Raw genomic sequence first — 17479 nt, 5'->3', positions numbered from 1 at the left:
CACTTTGTTAGCACTGTCCAATATTCAGGGTTTTCAGCCTCACAATTATATCCTCTGTCAGGGTTTTACCTCATGGCTGCTTCTACATGCTGCAGCCATTCAGTCCCTCTCCCTGGGAACTCTCAGGCACTTGCAGCCGTTAAACACAGCGTCCACACGTGCTGTCAGGAAGACAGACATCTCTGAGACCTTCCATATGGACCAATCGGGTCCCTGCATTCACTTCCATGTGACCAGACCTCAGGTACTTTATATGGTCCATTGTTGTGAGTTCATTTTCCCCTTCTCTACTGAGGCCCGAGGAACTCCCTCTTCTGGTAGAGAAAGGTAGTGAGCCTGATTGTCAAACACCTGGGTCTGATCATGATGACTGGCTGAGTGGAGTTACTGACTGGATATAAGGCTGCCGACACCCTTTTTCCCTGCGGGTGATTTCTCTGTGGACTTCTAGGAAACCTGTCTGATTCCTGCTCATCTAAAGCTAAGATTTCTGCTTTGCCTTTTTGCATTAGTGTTTTGTTTTCCCTGCTTTTCTGGATTCTGCCATTCCCTGCTGGGGTGAGCAGAATCTCCTTTTGCCTGTTGCTCTGTCTTCAGAATATTCCTGAGTACTGACATAGCCTTTTTTGAAGCCTAGCGTCTTCAGGGCCTTTTTTACTGTCAGTTTGTTGGCTCTTATTTTCATAGGGTTTTTCACGGAAAGCAGACAGCAGCCTTCCTGTCCTTTCCTATCTAAGTTAGTTTGGGCCCCATCTTTGCTCAGTCTATCTTTCTGTCTGTGTTTTGTTCTTTCTTCTTGCTTCACCGTCATTATATGTGGGGGCTGCCTTTTGCTTTGGGGTCTGCTCTGGGGCTGTTTAGATTTCCCTTTCTGTCTTTAGGCTATGTAGTCCTCCGGCTGTGATCGAGGGGCCTAGGGCATCGTAGGAGTCCCCCACGGCTACTGCTAGTTGTGTTGATAGGTTCAGGGGTCTGCAATCCGATAGCTGCCAACCTCTCTGGTTTTCTGGACTTAGCTAGCATTTCTATTTTTGCCTCCTACGGTGACTCAATCATAACAGTCCATAACCACACCCACAGGTGATCACATGGCTATGACATCACTAAAGGTCCTATTACACACAGCCACACACAGGCTTCCCTGACACATTGTAACGGAAACATCAGCAGTACCTCTGCTGATCAATACTCGAGCCTGCATCCCAAGGCCACCCACCTTGAGATACTTAATGGTCATTCAGTATCCTACACCTGTCAGGACACTGGAAATGCTTATACTCTCGTCCTGGGACATCCACACAGCGCCCCCTAGCGGACACAGTGGTCACTACACCACATACCTCCCCCTTTGTTCAAACTTGTGGGGTTGAACACATGACATCACCCAGGGAACTCGAGACCGGACACCCATGTCACCTTGCCCTACAAGTCGAGAGGACCGTCTCCATCTGTCATACGGCCTACGTTAGACCTCCCCCGCCTCCAGCGGTCAGAATATCGGTCATTGTCTTTGACCCTCCAGTCACGGTCTGTCTGCGTCGTCAGACACTGGTTAATCACCATCCTTTATCTATCTAAGCGTATTGTAACAAATGGTACCCCACCACATCTAAGTTTACTTTTCAGTGCATTAACCTCACAGTTCTTTGCATCTGCTGTCTCTATAGCAACCTCCAGTTCACACTGTAATCTACGGTGCAACATATTGGCACATTGAGCCTCTTTCTCTGCTTCTTCCACCTGGCGTTTCAACCAGGGCTGTGGAGTCGGTAAGCCAAACCTGCGACTCCGACTCCTCAATTTCCCTTACACCGACTCCGACTCCACGACTCCGACTCCCACACATATTGCTTATATTTAAGTGAAAAATTTATTGTAGTACAATGTGAACCTCAGACATTTAATCATTTTTATGATCCAATAATCAAGATATTTAGATAGAACAGAATATATATTGGTGTACTACCCGGTTTTCATTCTTTTTGGTACAGATACGATATGGATAGACAGATATGGATAAATGGATAGAGCAGATTTCTAATCTGCTTTTGCTATTGAAAACATTATCTATGAGCTCAAAAACCTTTCAGGTGATGCAGTTTTTTTAAAAAGATGATCAGCTTTTGCAGCTGAAAAACGTATCCTCAAAAAACACAGGAAAAACGCTGTGTGTGAATGTAGCCTTAGATCAGGAATATAACAGCCATTTATAGGACATTTCATAACTTTCCCAAACTCCTATGAAAAAATATTCAGCACATCCTGCATTGAATTACTGTACCCAATTTATTATATATTTTAGGAGTCGGAGTCGGTCCATTTTATACCGACTCCAACTCCGACTCCGACTCCACGACTCCGACTCCACAGCCCTGGTTTCAACTGTTTCAGACGCACATCATTGCCCTCCGCCAGGTCTTGGTACTGCTCAGAATTATGCCTTTCATCATCCATTTGCCTCAGTACAACCTTCAGTTTTTTCTCCGTACAACGTACTTGTTTGCTAGCAGATTGTCGCACTTTAATTTCTGCATCAAGATGTTCCTCCAGTAGTGCAACCTTTGCTTCTAAGTCCTTATTCTGGCGAACTAATTGCTGACGGGCACTCTCATTCTTCTGAGCATTACTACGTTCTGTCTTCAGATCAGCATCCATCTGGTCAACCTGAAGTGTGGCCTTTCTCAGCTTGTCATTGGCTAATTCAACGTTGCCGTGTTCTTCCTCCACTTCTTCAAGCTGAACAATGCGAGACTCTAACCGCCTCTTTTCTTCCAAAGCCAGAGCACCTTCACCTCTGTTGTTGGCAATCACATCAGCCAGTTCATCTCTTTCCTGCTGTGCTTGTCTTTTAGCACACTCTGCAGCAGCAAGCTCCATCTGCAAACGAATCACCTCTGCTTCCATACTTTTCAGTTTCTTTTTGTCTTCACACTGTTCCTCACTCAGGCCTGGCCGCTGTAAGTCTTCGTCCCACTTCTTCTCCCGCAGAAGACCTCTTACAGTTTTTGTTAGTACTCCTACCTCTTCTCTGAGGGACTTATTCAGACCTTGCCACGATGTCAGGTGACCTTTGAGCTCGAAGACTTCTATCTCTAGCTCATCCAGTCTGTGCTCCCTTTCTCTCTCAGAGCCACAGTCACCCCTAGAGTCTGAGTCACGCCGATCATCCGAGTCAACCCTCCAGTCACCTCATCTCCCAGCCCACCATCTGTCTTGGCACGAGACGTCAGGTCTGTCAGTTGGGCAGATGTACTTCTTTTCCCGGTCAGTTCTACCTCTGACCTGTCCACTTTAGGAGGCGTCTCCGTCTCAAGGTCTGCTAGCCCAACATTAGAAATGTCTCCATCCCCTTGCTGTAGAGGAACTGCCCTCTCCCACAAGCCAGAGAACAGTCTAGAGTCACGGCCTATCACCATTGGACAGGACAGATACAGGACTATCGCTACATCCTGTCCCTCGATGTCCCAACCTGTCTCAAAGACTACCCTGGCGACCGGGCAACTCTTAGTGCGCCCATGGTTGCAAGTAACCCCCACCTTTCTGCCAGGTATCTCCGGAGCAACCCGCACTAGAGTCACCGGGCTCTCAGGGTCGACCAGACCAACCATATCTTCATTATCTATCTGGAGGCCACACCCCCTTGGCATCGTGCCAGCTGGGTAGTTTACCAGGCAGATAGGACAGACATAAGACATTTGCTCCTGGCAACAGTTCATCTGTACCAGCTTTTCCACATCAGGATGCTCCGCCCCCATTCCCCAGGACTCCACCCCCTTTTGGGCGACTATCCCCTTTTGGGACTCCACCCCTTTTTGGGTTACCACCTCCCCCGGGGACTCCACCCCTTTTCGGGTCACCGCCCCTTTTTGGGACTCCACCCCCTTTTGGGCTACCACCTCGGTTTGGGCCACCGCCCCCTTTCGGGATTTCCCCATGTCCGTTTTACAGGACTTCTTATGCCACAGTTCACGCAACACAGTTTATGTCTTTTAACGATACCACACAAGTCCTTGCTGGCACCACCACAGCTCCTGCTGTCGCCGATCTTCGACACCACCGGCTGCCGTTCACACACAGCTGCTGGTGTCCCCTTCGTAACCCCGCCGAGTTACAGGAAGCCGCTTGTCCCCTTTGTAAACCCGCCGAGTTACAGCAAGCCGCTTGTCACCTTCTTGACTCCCACTGAGCCACCGCAGGCTGAGTTGAGAAAACCCCTTTTTGGGTTACCACCTCCCCCGGAGACTCCACCCCTTTTCGGGTCACCGCCCCTTTTTGGGACTCCACCCCCTTTTGGGCTACCACCTCGGTTTGGGCCACCGCCCCCTTTCGGGATTTCCCCATGTCCGTTTTACAGGACTTCTTATGCCACAGTTCACACAACACAGTTTATGTCTTTTAACGATACTACACAAGTCCTTGCTGGCACCACCACAGCTCCTGCTGTCGCCGATCTTCGACACCACCGGCTGCCGTTCACACACAGCTGCTGGTGTCCCCTTCGTAACCCCGCCGAGTTACAGGAAGCCGCTTGTCCCCTTTGTAATCCCGCCGAGTTACAGCAAGCCGCTTGTCACCTTCTTGACTCCCACTGAGCCACCGCAGGCTGAGTTGAGAAAAGAAAAAAAACACCACACAAAAAAACTCACGTGTCCTGTCTGTGTGCTATTCAGGACGTTCCGTCTCCGCCTGAGACCGTCCAACACACAGGGCGCACCGGGTGCTATTCAGGGAGTGGCCCTCCTCCCAGGGTTTCCCAACACACCAGCCTCACCAGGTCCAGGGGCTTAGCGGGTGCTCTTCAGGACATCCGTCTCCGCCTGAGACTGCCCAACACTCATGCCTCACCAGGTCCAAGGTCATACCACGTGCTCCAGGGATGCGACTCTTCTCCTAGAATCTCCCAACACTGACCCTCCAGGACCTTGCTCACTGACCCAGGTCAGTACAACACGAACACCTGTCCGTTACCTGTGTCGGCCACACAGGTCCTCGGGTACCTCTTATCCGCAGAGGCACCCTATCACAATACACAGTCTCACTGCACCATGTGCCTTTTTAACCCGTTGCCCTTGGCAAACCGAAACTTTGCAGTCCTCTTCCATTACTCCCAGTAACAAGGCTACAACATTGCCCGCATTCTCCACCAAATGTGAGGTAGCGCTGTCATTTAAGTAGGGGATCACTCGCTTGGCAGCCAATAAATCACATCTGGCACGGGTTTTCCATAAAGCAATAACAGTCCATGCGGTTTATTCAGGCATCATAAACCATGACCAGCAACATAAAGTTCATATAAACGGCATAGTGTCCATGACAGAGCTTCACTGTCCAATACGCAGGCTTTTCAGCCTCACAATTATATCCTCTGTCAGGGTTTTACCTCATGGCTGCTTCTATATGCTGCAGACATTCATTCCCTCTCCCTGGGAACTCTCAGGCACTTGCAGCCATTAAACACAGCGTCCACACGTGCTGTCAGAAAGACAGACATCTCTGAGACCTTCCATATGGACCAATCGGGTCCCTGCATTCACTCCCATGTGACCAGACCTCGGGTACCTTATATGGTCCATAACCACACCCACAGGTGATCACATGACTATGACATCACTAAAGGTCCTATTACACACAGCCACACACAGGCTTCCCTGACACATTGTAACGGAAACATCAGCAGTACCTCTGCTGATCCATACTCGAGCCTGCATCCGAAGGCCACCCACCTTGAGATACATAATGGTCATTCAGTATCCTACACCTATCAGGACACTGGAAATGCTTATACTCTCGTCCTGGGACATCCACACAGCGCCCCCTAGCGGACACAGTGGTCACTACACCACACCTTCCACACTCCAAAGATATAGTGATAGAGAATCTAGATTGTTAGCCCCAATGGGGACAGTGTCGATAATGTATGTAAAGCGCTGTGGAATTAATGACGCTATAAAAATGAGTAAAATAAATAAACAACAAGTAAACAAATAATGACGGATGAACTGCAAAAATCTGATTTAATTCTGTCACATGGCAGCGAGAAGCATGACGACAAACTCTGCTTTTCTTTCCATTGATGAGATCTGCCTCTATGGCCATGTCAGAGCTGCCAAATACTGTTCTATATTTGTCTGCCATAGAGAAAGTGTGGGATGAATACTGACAAGTCATGAGACTAAAGGGTCAGTGCTCTGCATTAGACACTGGCCTACAGTGGCACAAAAGCAACACATATCTGATTCCGTACCATTGCCCAGATCCCACGCCGATCTCCTCTCTTTCAGCAAGGGTCGGCTTTTGACCGCTGCAGACAATCGGTGCATTTTACACCATTGAAGCCACTGATCGCCAATAACAGTCCTGTGCTAACCTCGTTGGCAAAGAGAGGAGACCAACTGGGAACCCAGGCAGCGGTAGGGGACGGGTGACTATGTATTTATTCTTATTTTTAACCACACATTGGCCAGTTTGTAAAATTTAAATTGGTCTACAACACCTTTTATAGGGATTGTTCATTTTTTTGAGCAGGGAGAGGATGTCCAGCGGGCTTTATGCTTGTGCTTCTCTCCTGCTGCAGAGGCAAAGTTGCTCCTGCTAGTATCCTGGGAGAGGGCACAGTTCGGTTCAGCAGTGCCATCATGCCGGTCTGGATTGTCAAGCTTCAGGAGTGCACCAGACACTGCAACCAGCAAGCCGGGAAGCTTTCATCTTTCCCATGCCATGGCTGAACTTGAAACGTATCTTTGATTGTAATCTGTTATATGTAACTATTAGAAATAATCAATTGGACTTGTGCTGCCCTAGTCCAACGTCGAATGCCCATTGTCTTTACTTCTATACATGGCATCCTCGCCGTCCAGAAACATACAAGGCCTCATGATGCACATCATGATGTTGTATGGCCTAATGACCGCCAGAGCCTAAAGGGTGCTGGGCCCAGTATGCAGGGAACAGAAGTGAAGACGGCTACCATTGGGGAGTGAATTGGACGCCAGACGAGAGCAATTAAATCTATTTGCTCATCTCACGCAGTAATTATATGCACTGCCAAACTCGTTGGATTTATTACAAGTCGTTTTTCTTGTGGCTTTATTCTGTGCTTTTTGTAAGTTTCCACAATCAGTAATGGGATGATCAGAGATAGCTAAGCGCTGCACTCGGCTGGTCTGCAGCATGCCCATAAGAATGAATGGAGCAGCAGTGCACATGATCGACCACTCCAATGGACAGGGGATAACGCCCAAACTTGAGAATAACCCTTTAGGTTATAACAATGAACATGTAGTTTCCGGAGTGTCATTTGAACTGTAAAGAAAATGTGAATGTGTTATATTATTAAATGAATTGGGTGTAATTATATATTATACATTCAGTTAAAGGGGTGTTCACATCTCCAGGATCCTATCCCAATATGTAGTAGGTGTAATAATAATAAGAATATTAGCAAATTGCCTCCAATTACAAATGTAGTATAGTTCTTCTGATTTGCTATGTCGCTTACACCATTTCCAGGCATTGCAGTAGCTTAAGTATCTGTGGATACAACCACTCATATAGTGACAGCGGTTAGTGATTGTAGACATAGATACCTAAGTTTCTGCAATTCCCTGCACATGGGGTAAGCAACATAGCTAATCAGAAGAACTATACTACATTTCTAATTCAAGGTATTTACTAATATTATTATTACACCTACTGCATATAGGGATAGGACATGGAGATGGAAATACCCCTTAACAGCTAAAATTATACATCTTTGATTGTCTGACTTCACTCATGACAGATGATTACATCATTAATTGTTTCATTTGGGTCAATTGCATTACATTACAAAGCAATTTCTCATGCAAACTTCATGTTGTGTGTGGTTTTCATCCAGGAGGCAATGCTGCAACATCAGAGTCAACTACTTTGGTTTCGCCACCTCTACCTGTTCTTCTCGCGCTACATGATGATTAACTCGCTAAATTTCTTACAAGACAAGACAGCCGAAAAGGAAAGCTGAGCCATTGTCTGCTCTCCACATGTCGGCCAAGCTTCGGACGTCCCAGCGTGACGCAGCCACATTCTGGCATCCAGGATGTTACATGACCTGTCAATTTAATAGTGGACTAGAGGTTGGTGGGTGGCATTATTAAACAATATTTTTTTATTATATATATATTTTTATTTTTTAAATCTGTGCATAAGTTTTGATTTGTAAGAGGGTATAAATTCAAGGTTTGGCAATACTTTTACTGTATTGTCATCAGATGACAATTAAAAAAAATGCTATTTTGGGGCAATCCTGTATTTCTTTCCATTGCTTTAGGTGACGAAGAAATGTCTTTCACTCTCCCATCCCTACAGGTTAATGTGAGTGTGCGGTAATAGGCCGACATCTCTGCACTGAACAATTTTCAATCTGGTTCTTCTCTTATGTCTGTGTCCAGTTTAGAATTGTTTCCAACAGCGGAGAGATGATGATGATCAATGTTTATTTTTTTTTTTTACCTATAATATGAAAAAGTGGTGGTCCTAGGGATGAGATATGTTATCGATTGTATAAGGCCACTCGTACGCCCGCAGTGTGGGGGAAGGAGCCGCTTGTGACCTTTTCTCTCCAGTTACTATTTGCACATTGTATAACTTTTCTTCGGCATTTGCTTCTTCTATTGTGTTGGTGTAATCTGTCTGCCATTCTTTCCTGTAGAGACAGCAATCTAGACTTCCATTATCTGGCATAAATGATATCCCTACTGGCACAGAAGTTAGAACAGATCTCTGAATAGTTTTAACCAGTTCAATACCGGGTCACTTACAACTGATTGTGGCCAGTACCAGTTTAGGGTTTATTTCATACATGGGTTAAAAGAGCTGCAAAAAATGTCTCTGTTTGGATATTCAAATATCTTTTGCCTTTTTTTTCTAAATACTGTTCATGGGGCTTAATTTTTTATCTTATTTTCACACTCTATTTTTTGTCAATTTCAGGCAAAACCAATGAGAAAATAAAATTAAATACTTGTCTTTTTTTCCATTTTTTTTTTTTAATTTTTTTATGAAAAGTAAAATATATTTTTATGCTTGTTCACCTTTACGTAACAATTATTTTTATATACTGGACACTTTTTTTTTTTTTCTTTAGGAGGGTTTGGTAGCAGCTTTAATTTTTTTTTTATTTTTATATTTCACACGTTGCGCCCTGCGTAACGTCATAAAAAAACCTTGTTCAGTGCTGTGTATACAGTGATCAGGAAGGCAGAGACGGTAATAACCCTCTCTGCCTTCTCTATGGGAAGTCTGACTGTGTCTGACAGCCGGCTCCCGCTCCCACAGCCGGTATACCATACTGTGACCTTTTAGACTCTGAACGCCTGGGCAGTCCGCTTTATACTCTGCAGCGATGTTCTGTGACCCAGACGGTAACTGATGGTTCATGGATGTTATTCTGAATTGCTGTGACATACAAGATGAGTTGTTACTTTTTCAGCTGTTTTATAACAGTTTTCCGTATATTTCTTAACCTTTTTAAATTTTTTTCATCCTAACTCGGATTTTATTTAAAGGGGTTGTTCACAACTGAGACAATAATGGCTTTTACATAGGTTAGATCATCGATGTCAAATTGTGGGGGTCCAAAACCATGGACAATCAGATCCTAGCAGCTCCCATGCCAGCGGTTGGATGCACAAAGTTGGAACTGTGTAGAGCCTCTGCTTGGATATGCAGATTAGTTCCTATTAAATTGGATCGGAGCTGAGCTGTTGGACTGATATTTAATTTGATATTGATGACCTAGTGCAGGGGTGAGGAACCTCAGGCATCGTGGGCCCATTACGGCCCTCGATGACCTTTTATCGGGCCCTTGGGCAGATTCCCGCCAACCACAGTGCTGGACCGGCAGCTTTATTTTGACGGCCGCCGGCTTATTAATTTCTTCTTGCTCTGTGAGCACACACACGCACTGTTCATTGCTGAACGCTGAGGAGCGCGCAATGAAAAATTATGTCCTGACTTCAGTGCCAGCGTCAGGACGTACTTTGTGGGCGGAATTAGTGTCCAATTTGTACGGCCCCCGAGGGATGGTTTAAATATCCAAATGGCCCTTGGCAGAAAAAATATTCCCCACCCCTGACTAAGCCAAAGGAGAGACCATTAATATTTAACCAGTATCAAGACTAATACTTCTTCCCATTCCAGACTTCTGTTACAATGGCATATTACTTGAAAAAAAATCTTATTTTTGGGATATTGCCATGTAAAAATGTAATGACATATTGATAGACCGTTCCATAAGTTATGCTTAGTCGTAGTCCAAGCTTTGAACCCTGCAATGACCCTGAAAATGCAGGTGCCATAGGCTTTGTATAGCAGTGTGGTCTTCTATAACTCTTCCCTTCACAGCAGCACTTCTGACCATCCACTATGGCCATTCACAGGGATCTGTAGCATTGCCCCAAAAACCATGTGGACTGCTCTAATAAAATCCTAAAAAGCATATTTTCCCTGCTCTTCTCGTAGCGTTTCCCTGGTCCCTGCTGGTCTCTGTGGCTGCTATTCTGGCTAACAACTGGCCAAAGTAGTGAGCAACATCGGTCCCCGCGGAAAGAGGGACCACAGAGGCCATTGGGGGACATAGAAGGTGCTAGGAGGGGAACAGAGAGGGATTAATTGGTAAGTGTACGTTTTATTAATTAGACCATGGTGCCTATAAAGTTGGTGCATACCGCTGGCATCAGTCGCACAGCACAGCTGGCACTTTGCCTCTCTTCTGCCTGATTTTTCTACATTGATGGATAGGCTTTAAAAATATCACAGAAGAAATATCATTGACTGTATAGAAAAGATTTAATTCACTAAACTGAAGACAGGCCACAATGGCAGAAATGTATAAAACTAGAAATGGACAGAAACCTATAAATGACTAAGAATTAAAACAAGTGTCTGGACGCTCTCAGGACTTTGACATGTTGCGGATGGTCTTGTGCTCTTTCATAGCTTTCTCCCATTCTTTCCCATTTATCTGCTCCAAGTGGACACTGCGCACGGTCCCTTCATCGAGGCAGTGGGAAGCAATGCCTGAAAATGACAAACACAATACATTATATATTATCATTCCACCAGACCCAGTTGTGAAGATTGATTCCTATAGAAATGAGTCTGTACTATTGTCTAATACATGGAATTCCCTCTAAGGTAAGTCTCAACATCATCTATTAATACAGAGGAATTCTACACAGTACAACATAAGTCACCCGTGTCTTTATATAGCTTTGTCTATGCGGCAACTTGTGGCTGCAACAAAGGCTGTGTGGCCAAAGATCACTGTATCCCTCTGCTACATCGCAGAATAGTGCAGGTCAATGGGGTCGTACTGTGATCACCAAGGTGCCCTGACAATATTTTGTGGTTTATTGCATTATTTCTCTACATTAATACTGCTGTGTTTGTATTACTTCTGCAGTACACTTTCTTTTACACTGTTACATCATGGTTAAAGGGAATCTGTCAGCAGGTTTTTGCTATGTAATCTGACAGGAGCATGATGTAGGGGCTGAGAGCCCAATTCCAGCGATGTGTCACTTAGTTTACTGGGTTCAGCCATTGTGATAGAATCACAGTTTTCTCTGCTGTAGATCTTGCAGAGCTCAGTCGTTGAGCTGTGTGTAAGCACACCACAGCTTTCTGTACGTTGTGTAGTGACAGGGCTGCTAATCAGTGCTGGGAGAGTGGTTGGACTAGTAGACATAAGGTCAGTTGTCCTGAAATGATTACCTCTTGCTGATAAAACACTGATTGTATTGAAAACAGGAAGACACATCACTAGAATCAGGCTCTGCTCTTAAATTATGGTGATCTGAGTTTACATAGCAAAAACCCACTGACAGATTCCCTTAAATATCATTTTCAGACTCACCAGCGATCAGGACCAACGAGTAAGCTGGTATCCAAGGTAAACAGCGGGTTTCTAAGAGCAGCGCGGCTCTTAGAGAACCGCTGTTTACCTTGGATACCAGCTCCCTGCGTCGCTGATCGCTGGTCTCTCGCTGTCACATGCATCGATGCGTGCTGGCCAGCGGGAGACCAACTAACAAAAAACGGCCCAGGACATTCGAGCACGATCAGCGATTCCCGGCAGGGGGCCCGGTCGCTGATGCCTGTCACACACAGCGATATCGCTGTGGCGTCACAAAATCAGCGATCTCGCTAGCGATCTCGCTGTGTGTGACGGGGCCTTTACTCTCCTACTGAGAAGGCAAACACATTCAGCCTAGTATGAAAGTCTAATGATAAGTCAGGAAAAAAGCTATCAGCCGAACAAGTGTTCAACGGTCAGCTAGCTAATGTCTAAAACCAGTCTAAAGGTCCATTTACACTGCAAGATTATTGTGAACAAGCGTCGTTAAGAACACTTATTTCACAGTAATCTTGCAGTAAACATGCTGTTGATTACCAAAATAACAAGCAAAATGCTTGTTCGTCAGGTGAAATGATCTTTTGTGCTGTTCTTGACGTTGCATCATCCTCTGTAAATAGGGCTCGTATTGCCAGAACAATGGTAGCCTGTTTGCACTGTGTGATCTACAATATTACAGATCAGTGTGCATGTGCTGTGACATCACTGTCTACATCGAATTTTATTGAAGAAACCTCCCAATGATAACAGTATAATCTCCAAAATGAATAAAAACTCAAAATGCACTGTTCCAAATTATTAGGCACAGTAGAATTTCTAAACATTTGATTTGTTTTAAAGAACTGAAAATGCTCATTTGTGGAATTTGCAGCATTAGGAGGTCACATTCACTGAACAAAAAAAGCTACCGTATATACTCGAATATAAGTCGAGATTTTCAGCCCAAAAAATTGGGCTGAAAGTCCCCCTCTCGACTTATATTCGAGTCATATACAAAGGGGTCGGAGGGGGCGGATGTGTCAGGTCATACTTACCCGTCCTGACGCTGTGTCTTGAGCCCCCAGCTTCTCCCCGTGCTCTCTCTTCCTGCCTTCAGCGGTCACGTGGTGCCGCTCATTAAAACTCATGAATATGCGCATATTAATGAGCGGTACCACCTGACCGCTGAATGCAGGAAGAGAGAGCGCGGAGAAGCTGGGGACTCAAGCGACAGCGTCAGGACGGGTAAGTATAGCGATACTCACCTGTCCTGCGTCCATGGCTGCTTGCTGCTGTCTGTCATCGGTCAGTGACTTCAGACAGCAGAGGGTGCGGTGACGTGGTTAGTGCGCGCCGCGCCCCCTGCAGTCTGAACGTCACTGACTGATGACGTGCAGATAGCGGTGAGCAGCCATGGACGCAGGACAGGTGAGAATCTGACACCCAGCGACAGAGAGGTGAGTAAGTCATTTTTTTTATTTTTACATGCAGCAGCAGCAGCGGCGGCACATGGGGGAATAATCTAAGGAGCTTCTTATGGGGGCAGCATATGGGGGAACAATATGGAGCTTCTTGTGGGGGCAGTATATGGGGGAACAATATGGAGCTTCTTATGGGGGGCAGCATATGGGGGAACAATATGGAGCTTCTTGTGGGGGCAGTATATGGGGGAACAATATGGAGATTCTTATGGGGGCAGCATATGAGGGAACAATATATGGAGCTTCTTATGGGGGGGCAGCATATGAGGGAACAATCTATGGAGCTTCTTATGGGAGCAGCATATGGGGGAATAATCTATGGAGCATTTCCCACCCTAGACTTATACTCGAGTCAATAAGTTTTCCAAGTTTTTTGTGGCAAAATTAGGGGGGTCGACTTATACTCGGATCGACTTATACTCGAGTATATACGGTATTTAACGCCAAAACATCCTAACAGGCCAAGTTACATGTTAACATAGGAACCCCTTCTTTGATATCACCTTCACAATTCTTGCATCCATTGAAGTTGTGAGTTTTTGGAGAGTTTCTGCTTGTATTTCTTTGCATGAAGTCAGAATAGCCTCCCAGAGCTGCCTCCCACCCTCATAGATCTTTTGCTTGATGATACTCCCAACGTTTTCTATAGGGTTGAGGTCAGGGGAAGATGATGGCCACACCATGAGTTTATCTCCTTTTGTGCCCATAGCAGCCAATGACTCAGAGGTATTCTTTGCAGCATGAGATGGTGCAGTGTCATGCATGAAGATGATTTTGCTCCTGAAGGCACATTTCTGCTTTTTATACCATGGAAGAAAGTTGTCAGTCAGAAACTCTATATACTTTGCAGAGGTCATTTTCACACCTTCAGGAACCTTAAAGGGCCCTACCACCTGTTTCCTCATGATTCCTGTCACGTCGGTCTTGGGGGCTGGTGTTCCTGCCTCAGCCACCGGGAGGCGCCGGACTGTCACATCACCGTCGGACTCGGGGGGCTGGTGTTCCTGCCTCGGCCACTGGGAGGCGCCGGACTGTCACGTCGCCGTCGGACTCGGGAGCTGGTGTTCCTGCCTCGGCCACTGGGAGGCACCGGACTCCTTCGACTGGTGGTGCTGGCGATAGGAGGGCTATGTCCTCATGTGCTCCCGCTCCTTTGACGCATGCCTCTGTCGTTGGGCATCGCCGTGTTTCTCCTGTGGGTGATGGTGGTGACAAAGAAGGGGCCCCTGCGCAGGCGTCTGGTGGGCGCAGGCTTCGCTCTTCTGTCAGAGGTGAAGGGGTTGGTGCATCGCCATCTGGCCTGGTTCTGGGGGAGGTCCAGATTAGGTCATCAGGCTGTGAGCCTGTGAGGGATAGCCATATCCTTCAAATACTTTGGTGCCTGTCCTGCAGGCCGCCAGATATATTCTTGGTTTCCCCAGTGATCTAGTGTTTAATTGCTACTTTTGACTCTGACCTTTGCCTGGATTTCTGACCCTTCTACAGCCTGCCGATTTTGTACCTCTGCTGCTCTCCCGGTTTTCTGACTCTGACCTTGGCCTGGATTTTCGACCCTTCGTCAGCCTGCCAATTTTGTATCTCTGCTACCCGCCCGGTTGTGACTTGGACTCCTGACTACGCTTTTGGTCCCGTTTATTAATCCCTCCCTGGCGACCGTCCTGCTCCGGTCCACTGCTCTCATAGGCAGCTACCTCTTGGGCTCCGCTGTAATTCCAGATCCCTGTATAGGGGTAAAGGGTCTCGGGGTGCTTACTTGCAGCTCAGACTCGCACCAGACGGACGTCACAATTCCGGCCCAAAACATGACTCCTCCATCTCCATACTGACGTCGCAGCCTTGTTGGGACATGGTGGCCATCCACCAACCATCCACTACTCCATCCATCTGAACCAGGGTTGCTCAACACTCATCAGTAAACAAGACTGTTTGAAAATTAGTCTTCATGTACAGTTGTGGCCAAAAGTATTGACACCCCTGTAATTTTTTCCGATAATACTCAGTTTCTTCCTGAAAATGATTGCAAACACAAATTCTTTGGTATTATTATCTTCATTTAATTTGTCTTAAATGAAAAAACACAAAAGAGAATGAAGCAAAAAGCAAAACATTGATCATTTCACACAAAACTCCAAAATGGGCCAGACAAAAGTATTGGCACCCTCAGCCTAATACTTGGTTGCACAACCTTTAGCCAAAATAACTGCGACCAACCGCTTCCGGTAACCATCAATGAGTTTCTTACAATGCTCTGCTGGAATTTTAGACCATTCTTCTTTGGCAAACTGCTCCAGGTCCCTGATATTAGAAGGGTGCCTTCTCCAAACTGCCATTTTTAGATCTCTCCACAGGTGTTCTATGGGATTCAGGTCTGGACTCATTGCTGGCCACCTTAGAAGTCTCCAGTGCTTTCTCTCAAACCATTTTCTAGTGCTTTTTGAAGTGTGTTTTGGGTCATTGTCCTGCTGGAAGACCCATGACCTCTGAGGGAGACCCAGCTTTCTCACACTGGGCCCTACATTATGCTGCAAAATTTGTTGGTAGTCTTCAGACTTCATTATGCCATGCACACGGTCAAGCAGTCCAGTGCCAGAGGCAGCAAAGCAACCCCAAAACATCAGGGAACCACCGCCATGTTTGACTGTAGGAACCGTGTTTTTTTCTTTGAATGCCTCTTTTTTTCTCCTGTAAACTCTATGTTGATGCCTTTGCCCAAAAAGCTCTACTTTTGTCTCATCTGACCAGAGAACATTCTTCCAAAACGTTTTAGGCTTTTTCAGGTAAGTTTTGGCAAACTCCAGCCTGGCTTTTTTATGTCTCGGGGTAAGAAGTGGGGTCTTTCTGGGTCTCCTACCATACAGTCCCTTTTCATTCAGACGCCGACGGATAGAACGGGTTGACACTGTTGTACCCTCGGACTGCAGGGCAGCTTGAACTTGTTTGGATGTTAGTCGTGGTTCTTTATCCAACATCCGCACAATCTTGCGTTGAAATCTCTTGTCAATTTTTCTTTTCCGTCCACATCTAGGGAGGTTAGCCACAGTGCCATGGGCTTTAAACTTCTTGATGACACTGCGCACGGTAGACACAGGAACATTCAGGTCTTTGGAGATGGACTTGTAGCCTTGAGACTGTTCATGCTTCCTCACAATTTGGTTTCTCAAGTCCTCAGACAGTTCTTTGGTCTTCTTTCTTTTCTCCATGCTCAATGTGGTACACACAAGGACACAGGACAGAGGTTGAGTCAACTTTAATCCATGTCAACTGGCTGCAAGTGTGATTTAGTTATTGCCAACACCTGTTAGGTGCCACAGGTAAGTTACAGGTGCTGTTAATTACACAAATTAGAGAAGCATCACATGATTTTTCGAACAGTGCCAATACTTTTGTCCACCCTGTATGTTTGGGCCCACTGCAACCGTTTCTGCTTGTGAGCACTGTTTAGGGGTGGCCGAATAGTAGGTTTATGCACCACAGCAAGCCTTTGAAGGATCCTACACCTTGAGATTCGAGGGACTCCAGAGGCACCAGCAGCTTCAATGATCTGTTTGCTGGTTTGTAATGGCTGTTTAGCAGCTGCTCTCTTAATCCGATGAACTTGCCTGGCAGAAACCTTCCTCATTCTGCCTTTATCAGCACGAACACATCTGTGCTCAGAATCGGCCACAAAGCTCTTACCAGTACGATGATCACACTTAAGTTTTCGGGAAATATCTTATGTTTTCATCCCTTGACCAAGGCATTGCACTATTTGATGCTTTTCAGCAGCAGAGAAATCCTTTTTCCTCCCATGTTACTTGAAAACTCTGGCCTGCTTAATAGTGTGGAACATCCAGTTTTCCTTTTATTGGGCTCACATGGCAAACTAATTATCACAGGTATCTGAGATTGATTTCAGTGATCCAAAGAACCTTGAGACACAATACCATCAATGGGTTTCATTGAAAAAAAAAAAAACAAAACGCTATGACACTTAAAACCAATTTGCATAATAATCTGGAACCAGGTGTATATGTACGTGTGTGTGTGTATGTATGTATATATATATATATATATATATATATATATATACACAGTGGGGAAAAAAAAGTATTTAGTCAGTCAGCAATAGTGCAAGTTCCACCAC

General features: G+C 45.8%; 2 protein-coding genes across 2 annotated transcripts in view; one reads left to right on the top strand and one right to left on the bottom strand.

Annotated features, from left to right (window-relative positions):
- Positions 1–8282, top strand: part of PIGL (phosphatidylinositol glycan anchor biosynthesis class L) — a 183318-nt gene extending 175036 nt beyond the window's left edge. The window contains exon 7 of the mRNA XM_073565356.1: positions 7877–8282. Coding sequence (XP_073421457.1) covers positions 7877–8002 — 126 coding nt within the window. The 3' untranslated portion in view covers positions 8003–8282. The remainder of the gene's footprint in view (positions 1–7876) is intronic.
- A 2526-nt stretch (positions 8283–10808) lies between these two features.
- CENPV (centromere protein V) overlaps positions 10809–17479 on the bottom strand; it is a 34532-nt gene continuing 27861 nt past the window's right edge. Inside the window, exon 5 of the mRNA XM_073565357.1 lies at positions 10809–11058. Within this exon, the coding sequence (XP_073421458.1) occupies positions 10934–11058 (125 nt within the window). The 3' untranslated portion in view covers positions 10809–10933. The remainder of the gene's footprint in view (positions 11059–17479) is intronic.

The sequence above is a fragment of the Dendrobates tinctorius genome, unplaced genomic scaffold, assembly GCF_039654945.1.
Source record: "Dendrobates tinctorius isolate UK_male_01 unplaced genomic scaffold, ASM3965494v1 ptg000016l, whole genome shotgun sequence".
Lineage (NCBI taxonomy): Eukaryota > Metazoa > Chordata > Amphibia > Anura > Dendrobatidae > Dendrobates > Dendrobates tinctorius.
This window is presented reverse-complemented; position numbering and strand designations above follow the sequence as displayed.